The sequence below is a fragment of the Carcharodon carcharias genome, chromosome 8 (genome assembly GCF_017639515.1).
Source record: "Carcharodon carcharias isolate sCarCar2 chromosome 8, sCarCar2.pri, whole genome shotgun sequence".
NCBI classification, from domain to species: domain Eukaryota; kingdom Metazoa; phylum Chordata; class Chondrichthyes; order Lamniformes; family Lamnidae; genus Carcharodon; species Carcharodon carcharias.
In genome coordinates this window covers 9946369-9969907 of record NC_054474.1, presented here as the reverse complement: position 1 = coordinate 9969907, position 23539 = coordinate 9946369, and the positions used below count along the sequence as shown (strand labels likewise).

Sequence of the window (23539 nt, the reverse complement as noted above, 5' to 3'; positions counted from 1 at the left end):
GTACAAGATTATGAGGGGCATGGACAGGGTGGATAGGGTTCCCCTTAGCTGAAGGGTCAGTCACAAGGGTGCATATGTTCAAGGTGAGGGGCAGGAGGTTTAGGGGAACGTGAGGAAAAACCTTTTTAGCCAGAGGGTGGTGACTGTCTGGAATGCACTGCCTAGGAGGGTGGTGGAGGCGTGTTGCCTCACATTCTTTAAAAAGTACCTGGATGAGCACTTAGCACGTCATAACTTTCAAGGTTATGGGCCAAGTGCTGGGAAATGGGATTAGGTAGGTAGGTCAGGTGTTTCTCACGTGTCGGTGCATACTCGATGGGCCGAAGGGCCCCTTCTGTATTGTGATTCTGTGATTCTTGTAAATCTTCACTGCACGCTCCCCAGTGCCTCTGTATCCGTTTTATACTATGGCAACCAGAACCGCATGCAGTGTCAGCTAGTTGCGGTCTAGCCAAGCTTCTGTGCAGGTAATGTAACCTCCTTACCGTTATGATCAGCCCACGTGATAAAACAAATAACGATGTTGAGACTTCTCCCTTTTCTGTAAGACCGTCCCTTTCACATTTAAACAAAGCTGCTCGACAACCCCACCAGCTCAGAGATTCCAGCCCATGGGAGGCCGGTATCCACATGAGTCTATATTAAGTCAGATATCTGAATCATATTTTCTCCATGGTGGTTTCACTACAAGCAACGAGAATTGATTTTTTTTTTTGTTTGGATTTCCGTTCAAGTCCCAAAGTCTGGCATGTCATATGTCTCAAGCAAAGTTTCAGTGGAATTTATTTATCCTTGGATAGAACGATAATATTTCAATATTTCAATATCTAGTATCAGAATGTGGATCATCATTAAAAGCAACAGTGTCCTCATTTGCATAACCAAAATACCTAGTTGCCAAGATTTTGGCATATGGTGAGGACTGGGGCCAAAGTGAGTGCTAATAATCTTTGCCACATTCTCCAGGTTAGTGCTCCATGACATTTTGGTATTTGATCTGACAGGGGCGAAATCCGGCATGCGTGTGCATCCGCCATTTGTCCAATAAACAAAGAAATCCAGGACTGTAAACAAAACACCTAACACCACGTAACCAGCTATGGCGAATATCGAATCGATCATAAAGGATATCTATTCTGTTTAATTCTTTTGTACGCTAGCATTTAAATGAAGATTACACTTTAATTGAAAGAAGTCTAATTGGATTAATGAAGCTTGGTTTGCGTGCTGCTTTTTTCCAAATATAAAGTGATCGCTGTCTCACAACAGCTGCCTGGAATCCGATCCTAAGTCTTCATATCTGTCGTATTGCATAGATTTTACATTCCCGCAAAATGAGAAATAGAAGTATTTGATATCAAACTAAATTGCGTCAGCTAGTGAGCTTAGTGTTGATTATAAAGGTTTAAACAGTTTCTGGTCATTCACACATCTTCACTGTGATTTTCTTCTGTATCCATAGCGGGGTGGAGAGTTGTTGGGGGGTTGGGTGGTTGGGGGAGATGGGGGGGTGGTCGGGGGGGGGGGGGGGGTGGGGGGGGTTGGGGGCGCGGCGTGGACGGCGGGAGCTGGGAAAAGGGAGGGTCTCTGGTCAACTCTGGCCCAAAATTATACTTTATGTAACCATTGAGCAGTTGCTGTTGTATGGAGATAGACAAAAAATAGTTGGCAGTACAATTCGAGTCTGCTGTATGTCTGTCTTGGAGCAGACAAATTTGAAAGGATGCTTTTCTCTCAAAGAGGAACTGGCGATGTGTTTGCAAAGCACAGGTTCTACAATGTTTTATTGTGTATCTGCATTCTTTGTCATAGTGTTAATTATAGGAAAAATCGCAGCACATATAATTTAAGTGAATAGCACTAACTTATTATAGAAGAATAAAACATTGCCATTTCATCCTATAAATAAAATTTCGATTCTGACATGTAAGTTATCAGAAAGTTCTGAATAAATGTCTATTAACATATTCAGTATGAACTCGTACTTACGAACAAGGAGCAGGAGTAGGCCATTCAGCTCCTCGAGCCTGCTCCGCCATTTATTAGGATCATGGCTGATCTGGTATAATCTCAAATCAGCACCTCACCCACCGCCGATAATCTATCACCCGCTTGCTTATCAAGAATCTATCCACCACTGCCTTAAAAATATCCAAAGTCTCTCCTTCCACCACTTTTGCTGGAAGACAGTTCCAAAGTCTCACTACACTCTGAGTGAAACAATTGTCCGCTCATTTCTTTTAGATGGGCGTGCACTTATATTTAAACATCGACCCTTGGTCCTGGTGTCTCCCACAAGAGGAAGCATCTGCTTCACATCCCCCCGTTAAGACCCTTCAGGATCTTATATGTTTCACTCAAGTTGCCTCTTATTCTTCTAAACTCCAGGAGATAGAGCCTCTTCTGTCCGACATTTCCTCACATGGCAACCCACCCATTCCAGGCATTAGTCTGGTAAACTTTCCCTGAGCTGCTTCCATCTTATTTACATCTTCCCATAAATAAGGTGACCAATACTGTACACTATACTCCGAATGTAGTTTCACTAGTGCCCTGTACAAGTGAAGCACAACTTCCATAGTTTTGTATTCAATTCCCCTCACAACAAATGAGATCATTCTATTAGCTTTCCCAACTACTTGCTGCACCTGCATACTAGCCTTTTGTGATTCATGCACAAGGACACACAGATCCCTCTGCACCTCAGAGCTCTGCAATCTCTCTGTTATTCTTCCTGCCAAAATGGACAATTTCACATTTTTCCCACATTATACGCCATTTGCCAGAACTTTTCCCATTCACTTAAACCACCTGTATCATTTTCTAGCCTCCCTGTGTCTTCTTCACAATTTACTTTCCTACTTATCTTTGTGTCATCAGCCAATTTGGCAATCATCCCTAGCATTCCTTCATCCAAGTCATTTATATAAATTGTAAACAGTTGAGGTCCCATCACTGATCCTTGGGGCACACCACTCGTTACATCTTGCCAACCTGAAACAAACCCATTTATGCCTATTATCAGCTTCCTTTAAGCCAGCCAATCTTCTGTTCATGCCAATATGTTACCCCTTATACCATGAGCTCTTATTTTTTGCAATAACCTTTGATGTGGCACTTTATAAATGCCTTCTGGAAATCTAAGTACAGTACGTCCACCAGCCCATGTTACTTCCTCAAAGAACTCCAATAAGTTGGTTAAACATGATTTCCCTTTCACAAAACCATGTTCACTCTGCCTGGTGACCTTGAGCTTATCCAAGTGCCCTGCTATACCTTTGTAATAATGGTCTATAACATTTTCCCTACACCAGATGTTAAGCTAACTGGCCTGTAGTTTCTCACCTTGTGTTTCCCTCCCTTTCTAAATAATGGAGTTACGTTTGTTGTCTTCCATTCTAATGGGACCTTGCCCAAATCTAGGGAGTTTTGGACACCAGACACTTCTTTTAAGACCCTAGGATAAAGTCCATCAGGACCTCTGCTCTTGTCAGCACGCAGCTCCAACAATTTACTCAATATCACTTCTCTGTGATTGTAATTTTCCCCAGTTCCTCCCTCCCTTCCATTTCCTGGTTTATAGCTGCTTTTGGGATGTTACTTGTATCACCTATAGCGCAAACCTATGCAAAATGCCTGTTCAACTCATCTGGCATCTCTTTGTTTTCCATTATCAATTCTCCAGTCTTACTTTCTATATGACCAACGATCAATTTGTTAACTAGTGTCTTTTTAAATTATTTATAAAATCTCTTACGATCTGTTTTTATGTCTCTGGCTAACTTTTCTTCATACTCTAATTTTTCCACCCTTATTAGTCTTTTAGTCATTGTTTGCTGTTCCTTATATTCAGTCTAATCTTCTGACCTGCAACATGTCTTTGCACGATTATGTTTTTTTAAGCTTGATACTATATTTAACCATTCGAGCTAACCACGGATGGTGGGTCCATTCCTTGGAGTTTTTCTTGATCATTTGAACGTATCTCTGTGCATTCTGAACTATACCCTTAAATATTAGCCACTGCATCTCCATTGACCCTTAACCTAATTCCCAATTCATTACAGCCAGCTCAGCATTCATGCCATCATAATTGTCCTTATTTAAGTTTAAAAACAGTCTTTCGAACCCACTCTTCTCTCCCTCAAACAGAATGCAAAATGCAATCATATTGTGGCTGATGCTACCTGGGGGCGCCTTCATTATGAGATCATCTAATTGCACAATCCCCTGCTCTCTGGTTAGTTCCTGAACATGCAGTTCTAAGAATCTACCCCCAAAAACATTCAAAGTACTCCTCATGTAGGCAATCTTTGCCCATCTGACCTTTACAGGCTATCTGGAAATTTAAATCTCCCATGATTATCACTGTGCCTTCTGACAAGCTCCAACTATTTCTTCCTTTATGCTCCACCCTACCATGTGGTTACTATTAGTGACCCTGTACACAACTCCCACAAGTGACTTCTTGCTTTTACCATTTCCCTCATCCACCCAAAACGTTTTCACATCCCAGTTACCTGAACTTAGGATATCCCTCTCTTTTGTACTAAGGCAATCATAAACTAACAGAGTCACCCCTCCACCTTTTATTCACTTACATTCCTTCCTTAATATCCTATACCCTTCAATATTCAGATCCCAATCCATGTCGTCCTGCAGCCATGTTTCCATAATGCTATCAAATCGTCATTATTTTTCTCTATGTGCACTCTCAGTTCATTTGTTTTGTTTCGAATCCTATGTATATTCATATACAGAGCTTTTATTTTTATCATTTAGTTCTTTTTATAACCTCTAGTCATCTGTTAACTTACAGTTAGATTTGTACTCTTTATTCTTTCAGTCTGTTTTGCATTTCCCATAATAATATTTTCTTTTACATTGTTCCTTCTCTTTGATTTACCATATCTTCCCAAATTTGATTATTTAGTTCAAAACCCTCTCTAATTCCCTCGTTTGCGGCTGACAAGAACCAACATCCCAGCACATTTGGCTGTAGACCGACCCAATGGTGCAGGTCCAACTTTCCACCGCACTGGTGCCACTGCCCCACGAACCACAACCTACTTCACAGAATCAGAATCACAGAGCAGAAGAAGCCCTTTGGCCCATCGAGTCTGCACTGACACATGAGAAACACCTGACCTACATACCTAATTCCATTTAGCGGCACTTGACCCATAGCCTTGAATGTTATGACGTACAAAGTGCTCATTCAGGGTACATTTTAAAGGATGTGAGGCAACCCGCCTCCACCACCCTCCCTGGCAGTGCATTCCAGACCGTCACCACCCTCTGGGTAAAAAGTTGTTCCTCACATCCCCCCTAAACCTCCTGCCCCTCACCTTGAACTTATGCCCCTTGTGACTGACCCTTCAACTAATGGGAACAGCTGCTCCCTTTCCACCTTGTCCATGTCCCTCATAACATGGTACAGCCAGATCAGGTCGCCCCAATCTTCTCTGCTCCAATGAAAACAACCCAAGTCTCTTCAACATCTATTCATAAATTAAATGTTTCCTCCTAGGCAACATCCTGGAAATCTCCTCTGCACCCCCTTCAGTGTAATCACATCCCCCCTATAATGTGGCGACCAGAAATGCAACAGTACTCCAGCTGTGGCCTCACCAAGGTTCTATAAAACTCCAACTGACCTCCCTACATCTGTCATCAATTGCTCGATTGATAAAAGTAGGTGTCCCATATGCCTTTTTCACTACCCCGGTAACATGCCCCTCCACCTTCAGAGATCTATGGATGCCAAGGTCCCATTGCTCCCCAGAACTTCCTAGTGTCATGCCGTTCATTGAATACTCACTTGTCAAATTACTCCTTCCAAAGTGTATCACCTCACACTTTTCAGGGTTAAATTCCATCTGCCACTTATCTGCCCATTTGACCATCCCAGCTATATCTTCCTGTAGCCCAAGACACTCAACCTCACTATTAACCACCCGGACAATCTTTGTGCCATCTGCAGATTTACTAATCCTACCCCCCACATAGTCCTCTCTGTCGTTTATATAAATGACAAATAATAGAGGATCCGGCACGGATCCCTCTGGTATGCCACTGGACACTGGCTTCCAGGCACTTCCCCCACACTAGTCTATGAGCCGCACGTTCATCATTCTGATTTGATTTGTCCTATTCCAATTTGCACGTGGCTTAGGTAATAATCCAGAGATTATGATTTCTGAGGTTGTGCTTCTTAATTTGATACCTATGTCCTCTTACAGACTAGGCAGAACGTCCTTCTTTATCATGCATATGTCGTTAGTACATACATGGACAGCAATGACTCTGTCCTCCCCCCGACCACTGTAAGTTCCTCTCCAGCCCCGAGCAGATGTCCTGAACTCTGGCACGGGGCAGGCAACACAGCTGCCTGGACTCACATTGTTTATGGTGTAAGTTCCTCTGACTATACTATCCCCTACTACCACTACATTCGTTTTTGCTCCCCCTAATTTAATAGCATCCTGTACCACCGTGCATTGGCCAGTTAGTTCAACCACCCTGCAGCCCCCACTCTCATCCAAACAAGTTGAAAAAACCTCAAACCTGTTGGACAATTACAAAGGCCAAGGCTCCTGCACTTCTGCCCTCTGAGTCCCCTTAGCTACCTTAGTCATTCACTCTAACACTCTCCTCTCCCTGACCACTGATCAAATCGGACGACCCTGTCCTAAGAGATGTGACTGCCTCCTGGCACAAAGAATCCAGGTAAATGCCCGCCCTGCACCTCCCCACCACCCCCTGCCGTACCACCCCCTCCCCACCCGATGCATCACAGCATCTGCAGGTCAGCCTCCAGCTCATAACCTCTGAGCTGAAGCTGCTCAAACTTCAATCACTTACAGCAGGCATGTTTGCCCTAGATGAAACTGGCATCCAGGAGCTCTGACATGCTGCGGCTATGAGACATCATCTCTCCTGACATCCATAATGTGCTCTGATTAATTATTTAATTATTTTATTCAATCTTATATTTTACTTTTGTTTTTATATATTGTATTAACCTTATCACCATCTGTGGGGCTATTTTGAACCTTAGGAATAGAATAACATTTAGTCACTTACCAGATGCTCACCAATTAACTAGGTTTTTCTCCAGCCGTAGGGTACAGCCACTTGCTGAAGTCTGCGAAAGTTAGAAAGCAACAGAGCACCTCCTTCCCTTCCTTCCTTAACTCCCTTAATTACCCAACTCCCAGCACTAAACCTTACCTAAAGCTCCTCTTCCCCCATGCACTGAATTCCCACTTGGAACCAAATTCCCAAATATACTCACTCGGCCTCTGTCTCCCTTAGGCTGAAGTCTCCTATCATTGATTGTGCGCCTCTTACTGATCCTGCGCTGAAAAAGCCTCCTTCTTACATAGATCTGTAATAAGTCACTCTCTAGCCTCGCTTCCTGCTAATTTAGGCATAAGCTTTCGGTGATTGACAGTTAACTGCCACTAACGTGGTTACCTGTTTAACTAGGCTGTTTAATTTAAAGGTTGTTAATTTGAGGTTGTTAGCTCTAGATCAGAATCTGACTCTTACTCCAAAATTGAACTTCAAGAAGATTTGCCCGTTGAATTCCCACTTTGAGCTATATTCCCAAATATACTCACTCAGTCTCTGTCTCACACAGGCTGAAGTCTCCCCTGGCTGATCATGCGCCTCTTACTGATACTACGAGTTTTCTAGAAAGAAGAAAGTTTCGAGGATAGAGAGAAAAGCTTCCTGTCATTTTAATGGCGCACCAATAAGTGCATCATGAACATCATGAAGATTTAAGAAGGCAACCTCGCTTTTAGAAATTGGTAGCACTTCAAATTGGTTGAGTATGAATGTGCCTTTATTCACCACTCAGGAGCTGATATGTGGTTGCTGATCTCGACTGGCTCCTTTGAATCGAAACCATCGCATACCAGATGCAGCATGAAACTGCACTGTGATCTGCGGTTTGTGTGTGCGTCCATTGGTGATTTTTAAAGAAATACAAAGATGATTCCCTCAGGAAGAAACTCGCCGATTTTAATGAACTAACGGTATTTTGTGCAATTTTACTGACCCATTGAAGAAATGAATTTTGAAATACTTTGCTTAAAGGAATTAATGAAGAGTATCGAAATGCATTGAAACAATTTGAATGCTTTGTGCTGGCCGTGAGATACAAAATTTACTGCTTGAAAAAATGGCAACTATTGTGCTGTATTTCCTCTTCGTGGGACTTATTCATTATTCAATTCCTGAAGAGCTGCAACTGGCTGCACTTGTCGGGAACATTGCAGCTATTTTGGGTTTAGATGTGAAGCAGCTCACCGGTCGCACTTTGCGGATTGTATGTGGTTCAAAGAACAGTACTTGAATATAAATTTAGACAATGGAATCCTGCTTGTAAGGAAAAAAGTGACAGTGAAGAGCTCTGTGGGGCTGGTATCGCTTGAGTGCTATCCCCGGATGCCATGCTTGCAGACCCCCTGAACCCATATTGTGCCGACCTGGAGATTTTAGATGTAAAGGATAACTCTCCCATATCTTCCAAGAACTGGACAGCTCAGAAGCTTCTGCACTGGGAGCACGCTTTCCTCTCGAACCCGCGCACATGATGAAGACTTTGGAACAAATTTACTACATGCTCCTTGACAACGATTATTTTGGCCTGAAAGTACAGACGAGTAGTGGGGATGGGAAGCTGCCATTATTGGTATTGAAAAAGCCTCTGGATAGCGAAAAAGAAAATGCCCATAAGCTAATGTTAATTGCTGAAGACAGAGGGATTCCTGAACAGCCAGGCACTGCTCAAGTACCAGCTGTAATAGGAGATCCAAACAACAACGAACTTCTGTTCGATCAGTTACTTTATAGGGTCAAAGTATTAGCAAATGCATTCAAATGAACCCTGGTCATTAAATTAAATGCCACTGATTTAGATGCTGGTTCTAATGGAGATAAAGTGCACTCTTTAGCAGAAATACCCCAGCTGTTTGTTTTGGATTCCAAAACGGGTGAAATTAGAGTGAAAGAGAGTGTGGATCATGAAGAAAAGAGCGTTTATGAGATCCATGTGCAAGCAATGGATAAGGGTCCTTGCCCTAAGCCCGTGTATAGAAACGTGCTGGGCATTATTGACCTGAATGGTAACGCACCTAAAGTGACTCTAACTTCCTTGTCGAGCTAAGTTAGTGAAAATGCTCAACCAGACACTGTTGTTGCCCTAATCAGCAGCGCAGATAAAGATTCTGGTGAAAATGGGAAGATAGAATGTCAAATTACAGACAACCTTCCTTTCCTCCTTGATTTATCTTTAAACAATTATTATATATTACTTATCCACCAGAACCTAGACGGCGAAAATATTTCCAAGCATGAAGGAACCATCAACTGTAGAGATGCGGGAGATCATCCTCTCACACCCGACAAACCATCGTGGTGAAGGTTTCAAACATAAATGACAATCACCACAGTTTTCACATCCTTTATATACTGCTTACTTGATGGAAGACAACATTATGATGACTTCCATCTTCAAAACTACTGCATTTGATCCTGATTTAATGCAGGGCTCGGGTTCATAGAGACTCGGGTTCAGGGTAAGCGAATCTTTGGTTCCATGGATAGTAATGCAGAGAGAGCTATCATATTTTCTCGTTTTGACTTTTGACTATGAACAACACAAACATTTTTAAATCCATCTCTAAGCGCAGGAGTCCCGGCACTTACCAATATTGCCTCAGTAAATGTAACTATCCTTGACCAAAATGACAAAGCCCCAATGATCATGCATCCAAGTCCGACGTCTAGGTCAACAGTAATGGAGCACGTGTCTCGCTTTGCTCAACCAGGATCCTTAGTCGTGAAAGTAATGGTCACTGATGCTGGTGGAAATGACCAAATTTCTTCCCAAATAAAGCACAGTACAGACGCTGGTCACTTTACTATTTCAGCCAATCCGGACCATCAGTCATCTTGTGAGCAAAGATTTTAAGAAGCAACAGTTGCTTATTGTGGAAGCAGACAATGGAATGCCACCTCTTACAGCAACAATGACAAAACTGTTATCTGTCATGGAGGTCGATACAGAGATGCTTCCAAACGCAAGCAACTTGTCTGAAGATGCCGGCTTTAGCTAACATGAGTCTTTACTTAATTATATCTTTAGGGGTTATCTCGGCGCTTTTCCTACTGGTTTTAATTATCTTTGCCTTCAAAGTCCATAAAACAGAACTCGATTTGATGTCTGTCTGCATAACATTGCTGTGTGTTGCTGCTTCGATTCAAGGAATTTGTTAAATGGAATTCAAAGAGCAAGCCAAAGCATTCATGTATCTTCAAACTATGTTGAAGTAGTTGGGGGCGATCCACTTTCTCAAAGTTGCCATTATGAGTCTTGTTCAACTTTGCATTCTAACAAGAGAGACAGTTCTGTTGAAGGGTCATGAGGACTCGAAACGTCAACTCTTTTCTTCTCCACCAATGTTGCCAGACCTGCTGAGTTTTTCCAGGTAATTCTGTTTTTGTTTTAGAGAGACATAGTGTTCCCCAACACTTGTGATTCTCCTGGAACCAAAGTCGTGAGAGACATTATTGGGAAAAATTAGGAATCCTGCAACGAATAACTCACCACCCATCTCCCCATGCCTGTACATAATCTACAAGGCACAAGTCAAGAGTGTGATGGTATACTCCCCACGTGCCTGGGTGAATGCATCTCCCACAACACTCAAGATGCTTGACACCATCCAGCACAAAGCATCCCACTTGATTGACAACACATCTACAAACATTCATTCCCTCCATGATCGACAAGATGCAAGAAATTCACCAAGACTGCTTAGACAAGACTTTCCAAACCCACGACCACCACCATCTAGGAGGACAATGGCAGCAAATATATGGTAACACCACGACCGGGAAGTTCCCCTCCAAGACACTCACCATCCTGACTTGGAAATATATCACCGTTCCTTCGCTGTCACTGAGTCAAAATCCTGAAACTCCCTTCATAACAGCACTATGGGTATACGTACACCACATGGACTGCAGCGGTGCTTCACCTCTTTCTCAAGGGCAACTAGGGATGTGCAATAAATGCTGACCTAGCCAGCGAAGCCCACATCCCCTGCACGAATAAACAAAAGGAAATTAATTGAGTGTTTCACACGAATAAGTAAGCAATTGGGAACTTGACATGACTCCCTGCACAGTCGCTCAGTTATGTATTCACTAAGAACATGATTTTAATGGGAATTCTGCCGAGCAGACTCTCAAGATGAGTAGTGAAACTGGAGAATAATTTTATTTTCGCCAAAAAAAGAAATCATTGTCCAAAATATTAAATTAAACACCTGTTTTGATTTTCAATTGAACAACAATAATTGCACATATGCTGCGAGTAACGCGACATTGTCGCTTTAAGAACTGAATAGTATTCTGATTGGTTGAATACGACCGTTTGCCTGGTAGCCAATCAGGAGCTAAAATGCGATTGGTGATCCGGACAACCCCCTCCCAACCTCCATCTCGTAACATCAGACCAGTGTAAGACCCGATTGCGAGCTGCTGCGCAATGTTTCACCGGTAATTTTGGGCGAAATGAGACGATTTCAACGAAATAACCTTGGCGATTCTCAAAACTGGCAGAGTTTCTGCCGTACAATCGGTTCCTTCGAGTTAAGAAACGATATTCACTTGACTATTAAAACGATTTTGAACGGCGCAGTCTCGTGCTGAAACCATTGGAATGATTCATCGTGGAAATGCGATATAAAATAACCTGGTTGCTAAAATGGCAACTGTTGTTCTACACATTGCTTTCATGGGATCTAATTTCTGGGCAGATTCGTTATTCGATTCCTGAGGAGCTGCAGCGGGGCGCCTTTGTTGGGAATATTGCAGCCGATTTGGGTTTAGACGTAAGCCAGCTCTCGGCTCGCAGTTTGCGGATCGTGTCCGGTGCCAGGAAACAGTATTTGGAGGTAAATTTAGACAATGGGAGTTTCTTGGTGAGGGAAAAAATAGACAGAGAACAGCTTTGCGGGCCTAGCCTCTCTTGTGTGCTATCCTTGGAGGCTGTGATTCAAAATCCACTCAATTTGTACCACGTAGAAGTGGAGATTCTCGATGTAAATGACAATGTTCCCAGATTTCCCAAGAGCCAGTTCCACCTTGAAATCTCAGAGCTTGCTGCGCCTGGAGCGCGCTTCCCCCTCCAGTCCGCGCTCGACCCGGACGTAGGAATCAACTCCGTACAAACCTACCAGCTGCTTCCGAACGATTATTTTACTCTGGATGTCCAGACGCGCAGCGGAGTGGGGAAGTTTCCAGTTCTGGTGTTGGAAAGGCCTCTGGACAGAGAAAAACACGCAGCCCACAGGTTGGTATTAATAGCCAAGGACGGCGGATCCCCTGAAAGGTCAGGTACTGCTCAAATCACCGTCCTGGTTCAGGATGCAAACGACAACGCGCCTGTTTTTCCCCAGGCGCTTTATAGGATCACGCTATTAGAAAATGCACCGAAAGGAACTAGGGTAATCAAGCTAAATGCTACTGATTTGGATGCTGGCCCTAACGGAGAAATAGAATACTCCTTCAGCAGCCGGACAGCAGTTAGAGTGCCTCAACTGTTCAGAATAAATTCAAAAACTGGCGAAATCACCGTTGAAGGGCCTTTGGATTATGAAGAAAGCAATGTATTCGCCATTAACGTGCAGGCTATTGATAAAGGTACTTTGGCAATCCCCGTTTATTGTGATGTTGTGGTTGATATTATTGACGTGAACGATAACGCCCCTGAAGTGACGTTGACGTCTTTGTCCAGTCCAATTAGTGAAGATGCGCCGCCGGGCACCGTAGTTGCTTTGATCAGCGCTGCTGACAAAGATTCGGACCAAAATGGGCAAGTAGAATGTGAAATCGCAAATAACATTCCGTTCAAGCTTGACCTATCTTTAAAAAACTATTATAGGTTGCTCACACAGTGGCTGCTGGACCGTGAAAATGTCTCAAATTACGACGTTATCGTTACATGCAGGGACGGGGGAAGCCCTCCGCTAATTTCCAACAAAACAGTCCTAGTGGAGATTTCCGATGTAAACGACAACTCCCCACGCTTCACGCAGCCTTCTTATACCGCTTACGTGATGGAGAACAATATCATTGGGACATCTATTTTTCAAGTGACAGCCTTTGATCCAGATTTAAACCAGAATGCTCGACTATCCTACTCTATCCTTGGGACACAGATCCGGGGAGCTTTCGCGTCCTCTTATGTCTCCATTAACTCGGAGAGTGGTATCATATTTTCCCAGCAATCGTTTGACTACGAGCAGCTTCAAAACTTTCAGATCCAAGTTCAGGTTCAAGACTCCGGTGTCCCGCCACTCGCCAGCGAAGTTTCGGTGGATTTTATTATTCTAGATCAGAATGACCATGCCCCGGTGATTGTCCACCCATTACCCGAGTTTGGTTCAACTGTGATGGAAACGGTGTCCCGTTTCGCTGAACCTGGGTACTTAGTTGCTAAGGTGTCGGCCACCGACGCGGACATGGGCCGAAACGCTCAGCTTTCTTATCAGATTCGTCAAGCAACAGATCCTGACCTTTTCACTATTTCAACCGACACCGGGGAAATCTGGACAACCCGTCGAATAGTGAACAACGATGACAAAAAGCAAAGGTTACTCATTTTGGTAAAGGATAATGGAAGGCCATCCCTATCCGCTACAGTAACTATTGTTTTGTCGGTCGTGGAGGACGATACAAAAATGTTACCTGGTGCAAGTACCTTATCAGATGATCCTGCGCTAACTTCTGACATTAGCCTTTACTTAGTCATATCTTTAGGGATTGTCTCGTCGATTTTTCTAGTAGTTTTAATAGCCCTTTCTGTCAAGGTCCAGAAGCGCAGACATGGTTTTAACGATCGCAGTTGTCATGAGGAGATGTGTTGCTGCTTTGATGCAAGGAATTCACTGAATGGGATTCAAAAAGCCAGCCGAAACATTCAGATACCTCCTAACTATGTCGAAGTATTTGGAGGGGACCCACTTTCACAAAGTTTCCGCTACGAGACGTGCTCAACTTTAAATTCATCCCAAAGGGATGCCCTGTTTCGCAAACTTAACACTACATCCACAGAGAAGGGTTATTTTAGCAGTGAAACAACGGAGAGAGAAGAAAGCGCACTGAAAACAAAGTCTGCAAGCAATAGGAACACGATACATGATGAGGTGAGATACTGGCAATAAACAGCTCAAGGGTTCTGACGGGATCCACAGGTAACCAGTAAAGCAATCCTTTATGGATTTCGAAGAAACAATCACTTTTTTTTAGTTGACTTAGCCAATCCAGCCCCCGAACTGTCAATGAAATTACGCTAAGTTTGTTGCGCTGTTAATAACTTCAGCGTTTTAGATTCTTAATTCGGCCCCTCTCTACAATCTACTCAATCCTTCTCCACCACACTCATCGGAATTTATACATTGCGCCATCAGGTCGATAAGCATTAAATCGAACCATAAACCAGACCGTAGAAAAATGTATAAGTCAGGGTGGTATTCCAGTGGGCATCAACTTATTAACCCTACATGAACTGTGAAGTCTACACGAATTCGATTAATTATGAAAATATCCATAATAATATGTAATAGAATTTGCAAGTGTCAGCTTGTTTATTTCTTGATGAATAGCTTAAGTTCGTACTAAGGAATGAAGTGTGGGGATGGGAAAGACATTAAAATTGGAGCAGTTTTAATTTACTTTAGTTTACTATTTTGGTTATCATAATTATCCATCGCCAGCTGGAATGTATTGCAGTGGTGTGGAGCGCAAGTAGATATACTACAGAGACTGATCTGTAACATCCACCAACTTTTAACGATGAGTAGACAGCTGATATGTGGCCACTTCCATGCTGCCTTTTCAGAGAAAAATTAGCTTTGTACGGATGTGTACACAAATGTACTTTGCTCAGTGACAAGTGGCTCAATTTTAATATTAGCAGAAAGAAGAAAGAAAAATCTTTAATGAGACAGCTGCAAAAAAGATGCGTAATTTAGTTGGGTAGGCACCTACTACAGCTGCTTTGTAGCCCCTGCAAAGCTGTAGTGTATTGATGTGAGACAACAGCTAATGAGCCGAATGGCCTGTTTCTGTATGTATTTTTTATGCACGCCATTGTAATTCCAGTACAAGAAATCCAAAAATTGCAAGGTTCCAGTCTACACCATCTGTGCATTTCCACAAATTAGGAGCAAATGGTCAGTTTTGCAAATGGGGCCACAATAGCCTACCAAGGAACAGTGTTGAGACTGCTATTAACGAACTAAATTATTGTTTTTGTTCTGACCAACAACCATTTTGGATATGTGTCTAGAAAACGCTCACAACAAAACTTCGAACATCGGTTGGTGAACTGACCGGAGAGCACAGTAAATTGTTGAGATCGCCTTATATCATCGGACTTCATGTGAATTTCAGATAAACTGCGTTGAAGTGTCATGAAAATTTTAAAAACAATTCATTTTTAATTCTCTTAGTGTCAACAGAGAATCGATCTCTTCTAACTGGATGTTAGAAACAATTGAATGGAAGTGTCTCTCCATCCCTAAACACGTGTTAAACCTCACTAATTATCTGGAGAGTGCACGGGAGACCACAATCTGCCTTCAGATCTCCACCACACACCACTCTCTCGTGATGCAATATAACTCAGTACCTGTAATCTCCGGCCAGGACAGACAAATGGAGATTCCAGTGCCATCCAATTACCCTGGGCTTGATTCAAACCCATGACCAAGGTGCCAAGGGCAGTGTGTGAGTGCAGTATGTTTACTTTCCGCGATTTGATGTTTTATTTCCCCAGTATGTATTGACTCAACAGTCGAGAATTTACATAAAAGTGTGCATTTAAAACAGGACTTTGGAGGTTTGCTTGGATTACTATAACTTGTCACAATGAAATAAGCTCTTAGACTCGAAAACATTTCATAGAATTCTATAGATCACTCATAATCCAAGCACTGCGGAAACTAAGAAAACATAAGTTTCAATATTCTATCAAGAATTACAGCGTTGCACTGGTGATAACATGTTAGTTGGCCGAAGTTGTAAAAAACTCGAGAAATGCTTGTAGGAAGCTACTACTAACAACCGGAAAGCAAAGTTGTCTGAATAATGCTATAGAATTAGTCTGTCTCACAAATAAAATTGAAGTGTTTGAGAGGCAACGGAACATAAGTAAATCAATTTGGATTTTCAGCGGACATTTGACAATAGTCCACAAATGAGATAGGCAGTGGGATTTAAGGCTCATGCGATAAGTTGCACATTATCCAGATGGAATGAGAATTGGCTTAGTATCGTGAGACAAAGGTCGGTGCTATCTATTTCTCAAGGAATTTGCTTCGATCTCCACTACTCACCATGTTTATGAAGCACATGGACAACATCTACCAATGTTATACTGTTCTCAGTGACGTTACAGCATACCGCAGGAGTGAGTTCAATGACACTTAACTATTTAAAGTCGGACTGCACTAATTTTATACATGGGTTTGAAGTATGCACGATGCGTCACAAAATATGGCTATGCATATAACTGTGTCAGTAACCCTATGTACAACAAAAAAAAACTAAAACTGCAACGATCGCTGATCATACCCTGGAAGCACATAAATAGCGTCCAAAAAGTAAGGGATAGGGCAACTCGAGAATGCAGAAGTGCATGTAAAGTACTGGTTTTCAACACACAAGAAATTACGCTTCGATTGTACAAATTGATTGCCTAACTTGTTCTGTAGTGTGGTTTACAGTTTTTCCCACCTTTTCTCAAAAATATTAGGCCTGTTTTAAAAATATTTGAATAGTCAAAATAGTGATTTGGGAACTTCGGAAATTAAAGTTTGACAAAAGGTTTAGGGGACTACATTTATTTTCACTTCACAAAAGGAAATTGAGGTTACTGCATTCAAGTTGTTATTACCACGAGCGCAATAAGCAAAATGGAAGGTAATAAACCATTTAACTTGGATCGGAATATAAGTCTAGGAGAGAGAAGAATAAAAGTCTCAATATTCGAGTGTGATTAGAGATTAGAAAACACGCGCACTTTCACAACTTAGTTGATGCGTGGTGCAGAAAAAGCAGATGATTTGAGGTCAAATAGCCATTGAATGTATCCCCATTTGGAACTAAGCGGAAGATTACCTAAAGCTTAAGAGTACCAGTTCATTGCTTCCATTAGAGGAGTGGGTAATAATTTAATCATCCACAAAGATGAATTAACAGCTGGCAAGCGTTGGAAAACCTAGATGAAATAATAATAAATGGACGATAAATGGAATAGAATTAATAGACCAAATAATGTATGCATGATATTTTAAAAAGAAATTCCAAGCAAATTCTTCATGAATGATCTGCGAGGTATTCGACGCAGTTTTTATCTTGAAATAATTTTCACAGCAAAACGAAACGTCCACTGTAGTGAAAGAACGCTTAATTCAATTTTTAATTGTGCAACAATAAATATAAATATCTTGTGCTGGTTTGAGACTCCCAGCTTTAAGAAACCAAGAACATTCTGATTGGTTGAATTTCAGTGTGCCCTTGTTCACCAATCAGAAGCTGAGATGTGTTTGGTGATCCGGACTGCCCCCTTCACTAACCAGACACCACTACGTACGATCAGACGCAGTGTAAAATTGGTTAGCGAGCAGCTCGGTGGGATTTTAGTACGAATCCACTGGCAATTTAAGAGATAATGAGAAGATTAAAATGGACTAAACCGAGAGAATTCTAAACCGTGCAGGTATTTTAAAAATCGTAGTTATTCGAATTTTTAAAAATCCAAATAACCGTTTAAAGGACATGAAGGGTACCGCGTCGGACTAAAACAATTGGAATGCTTTACACTGGAAATGAGATATAAAATATATTGGCTGCTAAAATGCCAACTATTATACTGTGCATTCTCGTGGAATCTCGTTTATGGGCAGATTCGTTATTCGATTCCTGAAGAACTCCAACTGGGCTCCTTTGTTGGGAATATCGCAGATGATTTGGGTTTAGATATAAAGCAGCTCTCGGCTCGCCGTTTGCGGATTGCGTCCGGGCCCAGGAAACAATACGTGGACGTAAATTTGAACAATGGGATTTTATTTGTGAAGGAAAAGATTGACAGAGAGCCGCTTTGCGGTCCTAGCCTGACTTGTGTATTATCCTCGGATATTATGCTTGAAAATCCGCTCAATCTGTACCAAGTTGAAGTGGAGATTCTCGATGTGAATGACAATGCTCCCAGTTTCCCAAAGAGAAAATCCCGCCTTGAAATCTCAGAGCTTTCTACACCGGGAACGCGCTTTCCCCTCGAGTCTGCTCACGATCCGGACATTGGAACCAACTCATTGCAAACGTACGAGCTCCTCCCGAACGATTATTTTACTCTCGATATACAAATACGCGGCGGAGAAGGGAAATTGCCTGTATTGGTGTTGGAAAAGTCCTTGGATCGAGAAACAAAATCGACCTACACTTCAACTCTAATAGCCAAAGATGGAGGGACCCCTGTAAGATCGGGCACAGTTCATGTTACAATCACAGTGAAGGATGCAAACGACAACGCCCCTGTTTTTCCTCAGTCAGTTTACAGAGCCAGACTGTTGGAATCCGCCGCCAAAGGAACACTGGTAACCAGATTAAATGCCACTGACTTGGACGACGGTCCCAATGGAGAGGTAGTTTACTCTTTCAGTAGTCATAGCTCTGCTAGAGCTCGAGAGCTGTTTGACTTGGATTCCAAAACTGGTGAGATCAGGGTGAGAGGGAACTTGGACTACGAAGAAAGCAGTGTATTTGAGGTTAACATTCAAGCAATGGACAAGGGTCCGTACGCAATGTCCGGGCACTGTGAGGTTTTGGTGAATATTATTGATGTGAATGATAACGCACCTGAGGTGACACTGAGGTCTTCGTCCACTACAGTTTCAGAAGATGTTCCAGTTGGAACGGTAATCGCTTTATTGAGTGCAGAAGATAAAGATTCGGGACAAAATGGGCAGGTACAATGTCAAATTTTGAGTAAGTTACCCTTTAAACTAGATTCTTCCGTGAAGAACTATTATAGACTGCTTATTCAGCATCGACTGGATCGCGAAAATATTTCCAAATATGATGTCACCATAACGTGCACGGATGCAGGGAATCCTCCTCTCACTTCCAAGAAAGCCGTTCGGGTGGAGGTTTCAGATATAAATGACAATGCGCCAAGGTTCATGCAGCTTTTATACACAGCAAACGTGATGGAGAATAATGGTATTGGGGCGTCCATATTCTCTATGGCAGCCTTTGATCCAGATGTAGGAGAGAACGCACGTCTAAAATATTCTATTCTGGAGACTCAAATTCAGAACGTCTCGGTATCCACCTACGTTTCTATTAACTCAGAGAGTGGTGTGATCTATTCTCAGAGATCTTTTGACTACGAGAAATTGCAAAGTTTTCAGGTCCAAGTTCAGGCCCAAGACTCTGGAACCCCACCACTCGCCAGTATTGCCTCAGTGAATGTTATTATCCTTGATCAGAATGACAATGTTCCAGAGATCGTGCACCCATTAGCCGAGTATGGGTCAACAGCTGTAGAGACAATATCCAGGTTTGCAGAACCGGGCTACTTGGTTACCAAAGTATCGGCCACTGATGCTGACGCCGGTCTAAACGCTTGCCTTTCTTATTCGATTTTTCAGGCTACCCAGCATAACCTTTTTACTATTTCACCAGACACTGGGGAAATTTGGACTATCCGTCGTATTGCCAAAAAAGATGCCTCTAAGCAAAGGCTGGTGATTGTGGTAAAAGATAATGGAACACCATCACTTTCTGCCACAGTGACCATCATCTTATCTGTGATCGGCAGTGATAGTGAAATGTCCTCTAATGCGAGCAGTTTATCAGAAGCTTCTGTTTTCACATCTGACCTGAGTCTTTCCTTGGTCATAGCCTTGGGGATAATTTCTATCATTTTTCTGGTGATTTTGATTATCCTTGCTGTAAAGGTTCACCAAAACAGAAATGGGTTGAATGGCCAATTCTGTTCGCTGGGTGCATGTTGCTGCTTTGAAACAAGACATTCTCTGAATAGAATTCAAAAGGCCAGTAGAAACCTTCAGATACCCCCTAACTATGTTGAAGTATTCGGGGGTGATCCACTTTCTCAGAGTTTCCGCTATGAGTCATGTTCAACATTGCAGTCAACAAAGAGAGACATCTTAATCCCCAACAGACGTGACTCCTCTACAGCCAACAATGCGATTCGGAATGAACCTATTGGGAAAGGAATTTCAGGATTGATGAATTCTGAAAGTTACAGCAACGCTATAAGCAATGAGGTGAGAAACTTCAAAAAGAGTAGAGACAGGCAGGTTTGATTTGGATGCACAGACCTCCTAAGGAAAATCCAAACATTGAAATGAGGCATAGAATAATAACCTAAATTTAAAATCCTTAGATTTATGTGCTATACATATCTCCAGTTATTCCCACCGTGACACCGCTATGTAGTGTTATCGCCCATGATGTGATTATGTTCCTTTTCAATTACAGTTATCTAAGCTGCCTTGTCCAGTTGGGCTTAACAAGTGTCCTAGTGGTGCAAAGGGTTTAGTGGTCACTTGCTAAACTCACTGGATTTGATTTGAATGTATAGGAACAGTGGACATTATCCTACACTTGCTATACTTTTCCAGTATAACTAACTGGCGAGAAATCCAATGATTGCAAGTAACCATGAAAATACAAGACATTTTCTGTGGTAACAGTACTCGGTTTCCAGCCAGTTTGTGTAAATAGATTCCTTCCTTGCTGAGCTTCATCTCAGATTGAAAGCTCCAACAACAGGCTATCTTAAAAGGAACAAGTTGTGCTGTTTGATTGGACTACATTCAAATTTCAAGGCAACTGAGTTCTGTTCAGGTCAATGTTTTAAAATTATTCATTTTGAATCCATTTATCATCAGCAGAGCTTCAGCCGCCTTTTTGATCTCTGCTATCTGATTGGAGACCAAAATGAGATTTGCACATGTAGGCACGGGTAATAATGAGGTAATAATAAATGAATACTTTAAATCTGTCTTTCCAAAGGAACAAGATGCTGAGCAGATTATGGTGAAAGTGGCGGTAATTGGGACACGAAGTGTTTAAAATTGATAAAGAGGAGAGATTGAATAGGTTGCCTGCAATTAGAGTTGTCAAGGCAGCAGGACCAGATAGCACGAATCCAAAGATAAAGAGGGAAGTGAGAGTAGAAATTGCAGAGTCACTGGTCATAATTTTCCAGTCTTCCTTAAAATAGTGGTGAAGACAGGGAATTGGAGAACTGCAAATTTGCATCCTTGTTCAAAGAAAGGTATAAAGATAAACCCAGCAACTATAGGCCATTCAGTTTAATCTCGGTTCTGGGGAAGCTTCTAGAAATGATAATTCGTGGCAACATCAATTGTTACTTAAGTAAATGTGTGTTAATTAAGGAAAGCCAGCATAGATTTGTTAAGGGTAATTCACGTTTAACTAACTTGTTGAATTTTTTTGATGAGGTGGCTGAGAAAGTTGATGAAGGTAAAACTGTTGATGCGGTGCACATGGTCTTACAGAACGTATTTGATAAAATTCTGCACAACAAACATGTGGGCAAAGCTATAGCTCATGGAAAAAAATGGATAAGAGCAACATAGGGCAGGATTTTGCAGTCCACTACAGGAGGGCTTGAAGATGGAGGGACACTTGTTATGACATGGCAGATTATATGTGCCAGGTAGATCAAATCTACAAGGGAAACTTGGTTGGGCTATCACAACACTTCTGTAATTTGTATTCTTCATGAGAATGTGTGTGCACTGAATTCAGAAGTACGAGTCCACCAAGACCTTTAGAGATTCTAAAAATTAAATTAAAGTAATTATTAACAAAATAAATTATTTCAAACACATACAGAAGACTACAATTAATTAGTACCAAATAACTCCTAAAATTCCTAATTAACCTGATACCCAGTCACACACACCCTTTAAGGCAACAGTCCAAAATAGATATTAGATTTAAAGCCATAACCAGCAAGTTGACACAGTACCTACTTGACAGTGGAATTCCAAATGGCTTTCTCCAACTTCAGTTAATGGACAGAACAGACTCATGCACAAATGGCTGAAGGCTTCTTGAAGGCTGTTTCACACACTCCTGTTAGATCTTACGTGGCCCTCAACTCACATAGCCTTCTATTCTCCTTTATATATGCTTCTCTCTCTTTAACATGTAAGTTCTATGGTTCCATTGGTCTTTGAAACTATCTTCCACATAATATAAAAACTTTAATGTATCCAATATTGTCAGTAGCCTTTGGGAAAAAGAAACACACTCCTTAAACTCGCTTACCTGGCCAGTTGTAAACAGACTAACATCCCTTTGAAATCCAAACAATCCCTTCATTTATCTAAAAAAATGCAAAGTCCCTTCACACCTTAAATGTTAAGCCAGCATCCATGTTTACACATTAGCATTTCGAGCACATTTCTATGCCGAGCTTCTTTTGATAATTCCACACTTGCAGTCTACCTGACTCCAAATGTAATTAAATCATGCAGCAGACCCAACTATACTCACATCCATAAACATACTTTACATTAAACCAGCAAACTAATATGAAAATTGTCATACTTTCACAACATGCTTGTAAACTGCTGCACAAGGCCTGCTCATCACTTACCTGCCTGCCCCCAGTCTAACTCCCATTTTACGGGGTGAAGGGGTGGTCGAGACGTCGGGTACCCCACCCATTATTGGGCTTGGTGATGCTCTTAAGGGGCCAATTAATGGCCAAGTAATTGCCTTTCCCCACCCCCACCTCTATTTTACTCGTGACGGGGAAGGCCCATGCTCAGCATATACTGTAGCAGCTTAAGCTGCGGGTATTGGTGTTGGACAACTGTGTTATCTCCTTGGGACGTCCCCTATTTCAATCGGAGGCAGTCTCTCCCAGGATCATGCACCCCATTAGCCCTGACCCCATCCTCTCAAACCCAGCTCCCCAAAAGCCTCACTCCGCTAGTGAGGCCTTGCCAGCCTGGCCTGGCCAATACCTCGGACTTATCATCAGCCTAGCCTCTTCTTCGGGGACTGGCTGTTGTCCCAACAGTGGCCATTGCCCAAACATGGCACTGCCGAGATTACAGAGCTGCCTGTTATCCAAATTGCCACCATCTTTCTAAGGCATGCCTTAATTCCCAGATGGGATAGAGGCTTTGTCCTTTGCCAGTTAACACCCTCAACCTTAAATGCCTGCAGGGCAGCCAGTGTAATTCCCACCAGCTCTTCAGGTGGAACCTCATCATGCCAAAAGCCCTGCCCATGGTTATGAAATTGACTGAGTAACAGGAAACAGAGAGTTGTGGTTATCGGATGTTTCTTCGGCTAGAGGAAGGTTTATTGTGGAGTTCCACAGAACACTTCCTAACCTCAGCCCTGGGGAGCTCCACCATAAGCCTCCCTCTAGCCC

The 23539-nt window shown here is 42.3% G+C and overlaps 1 protein-coding gene across 4 annotated transcripts in view; it reads left to right on the top strand.

Moving 5' to 3' along the window:
- The first annotated feature begins 11622 nt into the window (after window positions 1-11622).
- Window positions 11623-23539, top strand: part of LOC121280949 (protocadherin beta-15-like) — a 202989-nt gene continuing 191072 nt past the window's right edge. For 2 of the 4 annotated variants that reach the window (XM_041193440.1, XM_041193439.1), the window contains exon 1: window positions 11623-14228. In XM_041193440.1, coding sequence (XP_041049374.1) covers window positions 11757-14228 — 2472 coding nt within the window. In that variant the 5' untranslated portion in view covers window positions 11623-11756. The remainder of the gene's footprint in view (window positions 14229-23539) is intronic. The other 2 variants (XM_041193438.1, XM_041193427.1) reach the window with 1 other exon arrangement.